The sequence below is a fragment of the Lagopus leucura genome, unplaced genomic scaffold (assembly GCF_019238085.1).
Source record: "Lagopus leucura isolate 7727_CA_CO unplaced genomic scaffold, USGS_WTPT01 202-0_obj-0_obj, whole genome shotgun sequence".
NCBI classification, from domain to species: Eukaryota; Metazoa; Chordata; class Aves; order Galliformes; family Phasianidae; genus Lagopus; species Lagopus leucura.
Window position 1 is genome coordinate 60,061 of NW_024965422.1, and position 11,531 is coordinate 71,591.

Here is an 11,531-nt window from a genome sequence, read left to right on the forward strand (position 1 = left end):
CCCTACATCTCCCCATCACCCCTTGTGGCCCCTATATGCCCCTCAGATCCCCACATCCCCCATGTCCCCATACCCTCCCGGTGCCTTCATGCCCTCTACCACCCCCCCTATGTCCCCTCGTGTCTCACGACCCCCACGTCCCCCTCATCTCCCTCCATCCTCCACGTCCTCTACACCCTCGATGACCCCACTCCCCTCACGCCCCCTCCCCACGAGTCCCGATCCACCCCTTCAGTCCTCCGGGCCGCGAGGGGGCGCTCAGCAGAGGGGCGGCACAAAAGTGGGCGTGGTCAGTAGGCGTATCTGTGGGCGCGGCCCGGCGGTGGGCGGTGGGCGGGGCTTCGGGCGGTGGCGGCGGAGCGCTCCGATGGCGGTGAGCCGGGCGCTCGCTGTACGCTTGGCCTACGCGGCCGTCGGAGCCGTCATGGGCTTCTCGGCCTTCTTCACCTGGAGCCTGGCGCCCGCTTTCCGCCAGCCCGCTACGGCAGCGGCCGGGGGGCTCTCGGGTACGCTGGGATGGCTGTTGGGAGGGTGGTCGGGGTGGACTGTGTGAGGTGACCCCTCCCCCTCGAGGTGACCCCCCCCCCCCCCATCAGGTGACCCCCGCCACCGCCGACGTGACCCCCCCTCCAAGGTGACCCCCCCCCCCTCCTTTTTTTGATCCCCCCCCCGATTTGAACGCCCCCCAGGTGATCCCCCTAACCCCAACATGAACCCCCCCCCGTCTCCCGAGATGATCCCTCCCTCACCCCCCCCACCCTGAGGTGATCCCACTGAGGTGACCCCTCCCCCCAGTGTGAACCCCCTTGATGTGACCCCAGAGCTGGCAGTGTCCCCCAAGCCTGGCTTTGTGCCTCTCCCCATGCCCACAGGCCCTGGAGCATCCCCAAAATTCCCTGGGTACCGTCCTGCCTTCTGCTTCCCCCAGTGCTTGGGGACACAGTGGGGGGCAAGGGGGGGGGGGGTGTTTGCCTTAAATCTGAATGGAAGAAGGGGGGCAAAGCTGGGGCTGGTGGGGAGAACGAGACTGCAGGAGGGGATGGGGGATGGGACAGGTGGGTTTTGGGGCACGCTGTGGTGTTTCGGGTGCTCTCCCCAGCTTCTGGTGTTATTGAGGAAGTGGCTTTGGCCAGAAGCTGTTGGGGTTGCAGCGTGCAGGCTGTGTTTGCAGCTGGGAATGCCAGGGGTCACAGTGTCTGCATGTGTGTGGAGCGAGACCCCGCGTGCCAGCCAGCTTTTTTACCCAGAGGAGGATTTTATTGCAGGCTTAACGTTGGCTTTGCTAGGGAAATTCAGGTCTGGAAAGCGGCGTTTAGGTGTGCTGTGTGTTTTCAGGGGAGGAAAAAAGGAAAATGAAAGCTGCTGAGGTTTGTATCCACGGGGAACATCTGGGCAGGTGTTGTGACATAGGCTGAGGTGTGAGCAGTGTGAGCTGCTTGGCTTACAGGGCTCAAGCTGTAAGACGCACCGCTGAAATCACAGAGGTTTGGTGGCCCAAAACAGATCTGTGGATCTTCGTTAATGATTGGGTTGGAGGAGATCGTAGTCCTGTCTCACTTTGTTTGCTGAGCAGCTCAGGACTTTCGTGGGGCTGAATGCGAGTGAGCACCTGGAGGAAGAGCACAGAGTGAAGCAAAACTCTGTGGTGAGCAATGCCAGCTCTGCCCTGTGCTTCTCAGTATGTGCCATGCTGTCAGGTTGGCTGTGATGCTCACAGTTCTACGTTTCCTGTTCAGTTCTCTCAGCTTCTTCACCCTCCTCTTCTTCCAAAAGAGCTTTAATTCCAGCTGGAATTGGAGTTAAGCTGAGCGAATGCGACCTGCTTGTCTTGCTTTACTCAGTGGTGTAGGGGAAGCTGGAGTGTTGTAGGGCCTAAGCAATGCACAGGGAAATAAGTGGTGTTTTACACACCTTTGTGTTCACAGAGGGATTTCTGGAGGAGAAGGAAGCTGGTGAGAAAGCAGAGAGAGAAAGCATCCAATGCTGGTGATGCTGGAGTCACTTAGGTTATTATCTGCAGGGAGGAGGAGGTCTGTGTGCTGATTAGGTACCAGGTAATTGAAGCTGGTTAAGGTAACAGGGGCTCAAGGTAAGCAAAAAACGGAGATAAAAAGCAAGCGGTCATTTGCTGGTTTGTGTACACACAGACATGAAATGTCCATAGGAGAGCCTCAGTGGGATCTCAAAGCCTGAGAAACGCATTGAGGAAAGTCAGAAAGGCTTTCAGTGCGCTCTGCTGTTATGACAAAGCTGTTTCAGGAGGTTCCTTTCCTCTTACATCCTTGGCTGCTTTTTCCTGCCTTTCTGCTTCACGTTTTTTGCCTCCTGGTGTTTCAGGAGGTGGAAATTCTCCCCAGGTGATTGCAGTGAGATTTCAGCTTTACATTCCTGCTCCTCGTTCTTGTGTAGCATTCTGTCTCAAGGCAGGGGCCAGGAAGGAATGAGAGCAACCACGCATGTATGGAGAGGACCTTTGAAACCTGTGCTCCTGCCAGGCAAACGCTGAAGTCCAGCTGTGCCCTCAGCTCTGTGCTCACCATCACAGCAGTTCCACTCATTGCACAGCACAGCAAAGCGGGCAAACTGCGTGGTTGCAGAGGAGCAAACTTCCCAACAAGGAAGGCCTGTGTTTTGTTATTCTTTTCCATCTGAAAATCGAGGCGTGTAGGAGGCAGCTCGTGTTGTTGGGGGCTTAGGTGAGCGTGGAGCCCCCCTGGGTCGCTTCTGCTTTACATGCATTGAACTAGATGTGTTTCTACTGGCAGAGGATGGCAGGAAAGGAAGAGGATGAGCTGCTGAAGCTTCCTGCAGCGTGGATGTGGCAGAGCTCATTGCAGGCATTGCCAGGTGCCCTTCATGCTGTGCAGGGTAGCGCAGGTAGGATGGCAGCTTCTCCCCCATCTGTGGGGCACAGCTCAAGCGTTGGTGTGGGCAGAGCAGAGAGCTGTGCCTGTTGCCCTCTGTGGGCCCACTGCCTTCCAAACACGCGTTTGGTTTCGGGCCCTTTTCTGTGGTTGCTCAGATCTGAGCGCCGAGGTGCGAGCTGCAGCCCCACTGTGTACATGGGGGGAAGAAGACGGTTCAGGCTTGGCAGCTTTGCAGAAGTTCCTAATTGCTGTAGTTCCCATTAAGGTGAGGCTTTGCCTGTCAAACCTTTTCCATGGCTCTGCTTGGACACACTCCTCTGGTTTTAAGTATCTTCCTGGTTCTCCCATTGCCTCTCAGGTGCTTGTTTTCTCCTTCTGTGTGCTTGCAGGCTGCAGTCCACCTTACTGCAAGTTTTCCTGTTGTGCTCTTGGCTCACTGGGGATGTTCTGCTCTGGGATGTCTCTGCATGCTTCCCTTCTTCCTTGCTGTCTCCTTCTCTGCTTTAATCTTTCCATTTAAGTTCAATTGCCTCTCACTGTGAAACCAGCAGCCGGCAATTTAAGATGCTGAGCAGCCACCTTTCCAGTCTTTCTGGTTGTCTTTTGTAATAACAACAACCCCCCACCCCCTCCACACACGGTAACATCAGCTCCCTGATCTTCACAGAGCAATCTCAGGACCTGAAGGGTGGCTCCTGAGTTCATGCTGGCCATCTCAGTGCTCTGCTGTTCCATTCTGAGCCACTCAAGGAGTCGTTACGGGCTGTTTCCAAGCTGCTCAATTATTTCTGGCCAAACTTGTGCTTTGAGAATGCAATATGGAGCTGGTAGCAAAGAAGATGAAAGCTGAAATGTGCTTTTTCAGATGCTCGGAATCTTGAAGGTGTCTGATAAGTGGAAGTGGCAGGAGGTGGTTTGTGCTGCACGCAGAGATGCTCTCACAGCTCATCTCACCTGCATTTTGCAGGTAAATGAAGGCAGGTCAGCTTGTTCCAAGCCCAGGGTGAGAGCAGCATGTACAGCAAGCATTGCAGTTGTGGAACAGAACATGGCCAGGTGGTGGAATTCATACACAGGGAGCTGCAGTCGTTGGGTTCTGCCTCGTGGCCCTTCTGTTCCTTTGTCTTCAATGGAGGACAGCACACGGAGGGGAGCACAGGGAAGCCCAGGGTTCTGCTGAGTGCTGAGGGCAGAGCTGGATCCCTTCAGGTGCTGCTGAAGGGCTGGAAAATGGGATGCTGGTTTTGTCTTAAATGCCCTTTTTCACACCGTGTGCCCGTGCTGCTCTGTCTGCTTCCCTCCAAACAGAAATAAAGCCCACGGGGAGGGCTTGCCAGATGAAAGCCAGTTGGCACTCCGATACTCCATAGACTCCTCTCATTTGAGAGCTGCTTGCCTAAAATATTTCGCTGTTGATCCTCAGCTATTTTGGCAGAAGAACCGGGCAGGAAAAACCCATTTTTAACCTCTGACACTGCACTCGCTTGGCTGGGACCCCAGGAAGAAACATTTCACCCTTTCTGGGAACCAACCAGAGAAGGCAAAGCCTTCCTGACACAGAAAGGACAGGAGGAACGTGCCGTGGAGAAGCATGGGCTCCTTTTGGGGTGGGCACCGAGCGCACGAAGGAGGTTTGTGCAGATGCAAAGCGAGGGCTCTGTGAGCACTGCAGGCGTTCCCCATTGCTCACCATAGGCTTCATGTTTTCCAGGGCCATTCAGGCACTCTTTAATGCGTGCTTTGTTTTGTTCTGTTTTGCTTTGCTTGTTTTCTTTTTCTCATCGTTTGCCGTCAGCTGCTGCCTTCCAGCGCGTGTTTCGAGCCCCAGGAAGAGGAAGGCTGGCTGCAGAGCAGCTCCCCTGTGTATGCACATGCTTCTCCTTGGCCTCACGCCGTTGTTGTTTTGTCCCTGGGATCCACACCACCCATCCGTGCTGTACACGGCGTCCTGGCAGGCTGCAGCGTGCTCTGAGCTCAGGGAAGCAGCTGCTCTGCTGCTCGCTGCCAGCAGCCTCACCAGTGGGGAAGCCTCTATAGAATCACAGGACGGCTGGGTTGGAAGGGAGCTCAAGGATCACGGAGCTCCAACCCCCTGCAACACGCAGGGCCACCAACCTCCCCATTTCACAGCAGCCCAGGCTGCCCAGGGCCCCATCCAGCCTCCAACACCTCCAGGGATGGACGGGGCATCACAGCCTCTCTGGGCAGCTGTTCAGCCCCTCACCGCTCTCACAGCACACAACTTCCCTGACATCCAGCCTCCATCTGCCCTCCCTCAACTTCATTTCCCCTCGTCCTGCTGCCATCTCCCCTTGCACAGAGCTGCCTCCCCTCCTGGCTGCAGGCTCCCTTCAGGCACTGCAGGCTGCACTGAGGTCACCCCCAGCTTTCTATTCTCCATGCTGAATGAGCCCAGCTCCCTCAGCCTGTCTTTGCAGGGAGGTGCTGCATCCCCTGCTCATCTCTGCGGCTCCTCTGGACCCTCTCCAACAGCTCCCTGTCTTGTCTTGGAGCCCCCAGCCCTGGATGCAGTGCTGCAGATGGGGCCTCACAAGAGCAGAGCAGAGGGGTTCAATCACCTCCCTGTCCCCTGCTTGGGCTCTTCTGATGCAGCCCAGGATCCCATTTGCTTTCTGAGCTGCAATCACAAACTGCTGGCTCACGTTCAGCTTTTCACCCACCAGGACCCCCAGGTCCTTCTCTGCAGGGCTGCTCCTCCCTCTCTGTATATATGCTGTGTTGATGCTTGTCAGCGCTGTCCTGTGCCAGGCTGCAAGCTGGGGTCGGTCCAGCTGTGAATTTGCCTTTTTAGAGCTTCTTTAAACTCCTTCCAAGTGCACTGTAGGTGCACTCCTGGACTTAAAATACAAATTAAAAGCGCAGTCAAAACTCCTGCTAACCAGCATGAAAGAAAACAACCAGCCACCCCTGTTGCTTCAGATGTCCCGGTGGTTGTTGGACCATTTCCTTTTCCTGGAGCTTTGTGTGCTTTGGGCAATGAGTTTCTCATTTTGTTGCACTTCACTGTTTGCTCCAGGTCGGAAATCCCTCAATTGTGTTTTATTCAGCAGCTCTCCTTGCAGACACGGAACGTGGGGCGAATCCACCAGCACTGCTCTGAATGGCTGTGGAGCTTCTGATGTTATTTCCAGCAGGTGCTGCAATGGGAGCTGATGAGCTGCGCTGCTTCTCCACTGCTGCAGGTGCTGCTTTTCCCTCTGCATGAATGCAGTTCTGGAGAGCAGAGGTGCAGGTCTGGAGGAGGAGCAGATTGAGATGAACGAGAGAAGCTGAATGCGCTGCAAGTCAAAGTTGCACGCTTCAAATGACCAAACTCTTATTTCCCATTCCAGCAAAAAAAACCTGTTCAAAAAGGCACTTTTTGAAGTGGCACAGCTGAAGGAGCGAGCTGTAATGCTACAGTTTGGGTTAAACATGCGAGCTTTTTGCTCTGAGGGCTTTTCCAAAGCAGAGCTCTGCTCTGTTTCCTCCTGCCAGCCTCTCCTTGTGCCGGTGCAGATGCTGATTCAAACAGCTCCGAGTGCTCATTTAACTGCTTGGAAACACTTTTCTGCCATTTTAGAGAAGAAAACAAGCTGGGGAAAGGGGAATGGGGGAAGAGAAGGCACCTCGTGCTCTGCCAGCTCCATTGCTGGATCCATTGAAGGGTCTGAGTGCCCCTGGAGCGCAGGGGACAGGCGGGCATCACATGGCTGGAGCTGGCTGAGTCTCCTTCCCCTCTGCTTCATGTGGTAACGTGCTTTCTGCTGGCTGAGCTCTGGGTGAAAGGATTCCCTGTGCTGAAGGGCCTCGTGACCCAGCTTTGCACGCCGTGGTGCCTGTCAGCAGGCTTCTCTTCTTTGGGAAGTGCTTGGTGTGGGTCTGGGGATCAGCTGAGCTTCCTTCCCAGCGCTGTGTCAGGCATCAGGCTGGGCTCAGGCCTGCTGACAGCTCACGTGCTGCCTCTTCTTACAGCCTCTTCTTACTGCACTGCTTTCGGGGCGTTGACTCAGCAGTTCAGCTCCGTTCTGCTGACTCATCTGAAAGCCTGCAGGGGAGCTGCATGTTTTGCCAACTGCAAAGCCAGGGCTCCCCTCTCATCAGCAGCTTCAAGCTGTTTGCGAAGCTGAGGGATACCAGGAGGAGCTGAAACGTTTGCTTTTGCTGTTTTGGGTTTTATCTTCTGCAGGCTGGCTTTTATCTCCCCGAGCCACCTGCCTGCACTTCGAGTTCCCTATGGCTCTCTGCAGAGGGTATTTTACCCCTCTCCACCCCATCAAAGACCCCAAAAAGATTAAAAACCACCACCAGCTTTCCGAGCTCAGGGCTGCCTTTGTGGAAATCCAGCTTCAGTTTGAGATCAGCAAGGCTGCAAGCAAGGAGCTGCAAGGGAAAGCCAGCAAAGCCCTGCTGCTGCCAGCGGTGCTCAGCTGCCATCCTCCCCGCTGTTGTTTTGCTCTGTGCCACAATGCCACTCTTTGAAGCCTGGAGAAGCTCTGCATGTCCAGTGAGTGACGAGCAGGAGGTGTGTTCTGCAGGCCGGGATGGGAGCAGCGCTGGCTGTCCTGTTTGTTTGTCATCCCTCTGCTGTTCCTTAACGACGGGACGTGGAAATGAAGGAGAGCACAGCAGTGGAGGTTGGTTTGGATGGCAGCAGTGCCAGATGCAGGCGCTCCGTGGTGGAGCTGCTCCTCGTTGGTGCCGTGGCTCCGAGGCGGTGCTGCGACTTCAGCAGAGGGGGAGCTGCTCCAAATGCTTTGCACTCCTCGCTGGGAAGCAGCAAACAGCCCAGATCCGAGGGTTGGAGGGGCTTCAAGTGCCGTCTTCCTCTACTCTCACTTTTCTTTCAAACTGGGGGAAATGGTGGCAGTTTTTAGTATAAGGTAAAGGAGGGATGCGTTGTCTTTCTGCTGGCAACTGTGATGTGGATTCTTTGGGGCCTTTTTGTCTCCCATTTCTTCCCTTTTGACGGTGAAACGTGGTGATGGAAAAGACACGCAAGCCCAGGAAGTGCCTTTGGCTGCTCTTTGACTGATCTTTCCATCAATAAATAAACAAGAACCAACTCTGCGTGCTCAGATATTACTCTGGTTGTGTAATCCAGACCTAGAAGTGCCGAGCTGGATTTAATCCACTTTAAACACTGCATGAGAGTGCTTTGCTCCAAATGGGAGCCGTATGCACACTGATATCAGCTGGGAGCTGCAATCTGCACCCCTTCACTTCCAGAAATCCTATCAGGATTTTGAAAATAGGCCCAATTTAACATCAGTGTTGTGGACTTGGGTTTCTTTTTCCTAGGAGCTCAAGTGTGTGAAGGAATTGGGTCATCATTTAAAGCAGCTGCTGTCTGTCAGAGCATTTCAGGATGGCTTGGAAAAGCAGAGATTCCTGCTCAGCTCTGTGAAAGCACAGATAATGATGGAGTGAGCAGTGAGGCTGCGTGGTGGTTGGGTGCACCCTGACTTCAACTTGGCCATTGCAACCGGGGCGACGTGTTTTGCTCCCATCACTGCAGCCCTGGTCCTCAACCCCGTGGTAATTCAGTGCCTGCCAAGTGTTTGTTGTGCAAACAAAGGGCTGTGCAGCAAACAGGGGGTGCTGGCAGGGCTCTGTTTGATGGGGTTGGGGGACAGAAATCAGCCGCGCCGCTCGGTCCCCACCTCAAAGTCTCCTTCCTGCGTGGCTCCTGGAGCAATGGGAGCTGTTACCTCTGGGTCACTGGAAGAGTTTGGAGGGGGATCTGTGCGAGGTGGAGGTGGTTCCTGCTGTGTTTGTTCAATGGCCTTGGTGCTGCAGCGTGCTGCGTGCTCTACTGACTGCCCTTGCTGTCTGATCAAGCAGGTGTTCTGGCGCTCTGGGCCCTAATCACGCATGTGATGTATGTGCAGGATTACTGGAGGACCTGGTTAAAAGGGCTGAGGTTCTTCCTCTTCATCGGGATCCTCTTCTCAGCTCTCTCCGTGGTGGGATTCTGCACATTCCTCGTCCTGGCCATCACTCAGCATCAGTGTGAGTATTTGGGCTGCAGAAAGCAGCGGGTTGGAGCTGCCAGCAGTGCTGGGAAATGCTGAGTTTAGGTCTGGAGGAGCAGAGGGCAGAGCTGGGGGCCGGAGCCTGGGAGGTGTTCATAGGATCACAAAATGGCCTGGGTTGCAAAGGAACCACGATGATCATCCGGTTTCAACCCCCCTGCTACATGCAGGGTCTCCAACCAGCAGACCAAGGCTGCCCAGAGCCACATCCAGCCTGGCCTTGAATGCCTCCAGGACATCCACGACCTCCTGTTCTGGGGAGGGGCTGCAGGAACGCCATTGCATTTCAGTTTCCTGCTGCTCTCTGCTGATGGCACGAGGGCAGTTCTGTTGTCTGACGGGTCCCACTCCATTGGGGCAGTGCCCACCTTCCTGTTTTCCACCCCTGCATTGTCAGACCTCGTCACGCAGCCCACGTCTTCCAGTTTGGTCTCCTAGAGAAACCAGAACGTACTTAACATGTATGACAGATAAGGGGAGTGCTCTTGAACACTGCTTCTTCAGCACTCCTAAAGCAGGTGGGTGAGGGTTTGGAAACCTCACTGCGTATCAGCAGGGTGAAAATGCCTTCTGAGCTGAGTCAGCACGTGAAACTTCCTGCTGTGAATGTAATGCTGTCATAAGAGGGCTGATGTAATGACTCCCAGGCTCTGCTGGGCAGCAGATGAAAGGCAGAAAGTCTGGGTGGGTTTTTTTTTTTGGGGGGGGGGGGGGAGGGCTGTGTTTTTGTGTGTGTGCTTTTGATTGGAGTTGAGGTGGATTCAGACCAGGCAAAGGATAGATAGGATTTTGAAATACGTCCCTTTTTTCTCTCCTAGCCCTGACTGATCCCAGAAGCTACTACCTGTCGTGTGTCTGGAGCTTCATCTCCTTGAAATGGGCCTTCCTGCTCAGCCTCTACGCCTACCGGTACAGGAATGAGTTTGCAGACATCAGTATCCTCAGTGACTTCTGATGCTGGGACTTTGCTCCCGTCTGAAGGTGCTGGATGTCTGAGCTGCCCCCCAGTGGTACGTGCAAGAAGCAAGCAGGAGGCAGAGGAGGAAGCCACCCAGCGCTGCTTGGTTTGTCTGTCTGCAGGAGGGGTTTTTCCTAATCGCTTTTACTCAACCATTTGAAGTTTGGCTAACGCTGTCGATCTGTTCCTTCTGTCACTTTCCTGTGTCTGGCAGTGAGCTTAAAAGCTCCATCTGCTCACAGACAGCAGGCCTGCATCCAAGCCCTCGTTGCCCTGAGGTCCCCCGGGGTTCACGTGGCTCAGCAGCCCCCAGGGTGGGGGGCTGTGGGTTGAAGCCTTGAGGATGCAGCCCCCGAGGGAGGGAGCCGCCGGCTCGCTCCAGGTGTGCGTAGCAAGGAGCCCTGCTGCGTGCAAGCCAGCTCCTTCTTGCACTGCTCTGCCCCATGGAGAGAAAGGGAAGGGAGCCCCTGGGTACCCCCAGCACCCCACATCTTCCAGGATTTTCTGCAGCGCGGTACAGCTGACCCAGCTGAGATCAAGGAACACCTTTGGGTCAGCGTGCGCAGCAGAGCAGCAGGCAGCTCTGCCAGGAGGCCGGCTGGGATTCACTAAAGCCAGACATCCCTAAAGCCAGACATCCCTAAAGCCAGACATCCCTAAAGCCAGGCCGAGTCCACGTGTGTGTGGATCACACTCAGGAGCTCGAATGCTCAGGCTTTTAGATGCTAAACCCTCCCTTCCTGCTGGCGTGGGGCTGCCAGCAGTGGCAGGAGGCGCAGTGGTGATCCCTGCTGTGCCACCCGCTGTCGAGTCTGCAAGTACTTTCACACTGTCCTAACCCATCTCACACCTTTCTCCGATGGGTTTTGCTGCCTGGGTGCTGTTCCCAGCTCTGGAAGCTGCCCTTCCCATCACAGTGAAATCACAGCAGGGGCAACGTATCCAAAACTCCCATCAGTTTTTCCCCCCTGGAGGTTTTTAAACGTTATTTTTGTGATGGTAGATTTGCCCACAGACAGCTGACTGAACCTAACCCCCCGTTTTCTCTCTGACATCTTTTAGCTCCGGACTTTATACTCCGTGTCTCAGCTTTTTAAAAGATGGTGTATGTAAATATATAATATATTTTTACATTGTTTGTGCTTTCGGTTGCACGCTTGGTGTAAAACCTGGCCCTGCAGCAGGATGGTAAACTCACAGCAGAGCTCATTTGTGTGTATCCCAGCATCTCCTTGTACTAAACCACACTGTAACTCGTATGTGATGCCACAATAAGAGCAGAAATACAGCCTCTTTCTCACCAAACTCAGCGCCTGTAGTCACTGCTCCACAAAGTCATTAAATCCTGTCTCCTTCCCTCGGTGCCAGAGTGAAAGGAGCTTCACTATGGGGGAGGGACAGGGGTTGGTTGTATGACAAGGTGCTTTGGGGGTGATGTGGGGCCGCAGCAGGTTGTCTTTGGGGGAGGGAGGATTCATCTCCCTGTGATAAACGACCTCGCTGTTGTCCTGTGCAGAGGTGCTGAGTGTGGACTCCCGGATTTGGGTTTTGCTGTCAGACAGCCCCAGCCTCCTTCAGCCCTCTTGCCGGTCTCAGAAGGTTTGGGGTTAAGCCTTGAGAAGCTGAAGCCCCTGGAGAGCCTTTGAGTGATTTCAGGGGGTGTTTGGCTGC

General features: G+C 54.7%; 1 protein-coding gene across 2 annotated transcripts; it reads left to right on the forward strand.

Annotated features, from left to right (window-relative positions):
• Window positions 1–344: 344 nt before the first annotated feature.
• Window positions 345–11,165, forward strand: SLC48A1 (solute carrier family 48 member 1). 2 transcript variants are annotated; one of them, XM_042892570.1, is made up of 3 exons: window positions 345–506; window positions 8,709–8,879; window positions 9,721–11,165. In XM_042892570.1, the coding sequence occupies exons 1-3, from the start codon at window positions 368–370 to the stop codon at window positions 9,855–9,857; spliced, it is 447 nt and encodes a 148-aa protein (XP_042748504.1). In that variant the 5' UTR covers window positions 345–367; the 3' UTR covers window positions 9,858–11,165. The 2 variants fall into 2 exon arrangements, with proteins under 2 accessions (XP_042748504.1, XP_042748505.1); XM_042892571.1 differs by having other exon boundaries at window positions 8,712–8,879.
• The last annotated feature ends 366 nt before the right edge of the window (window positions 11,166–11,531 follow it).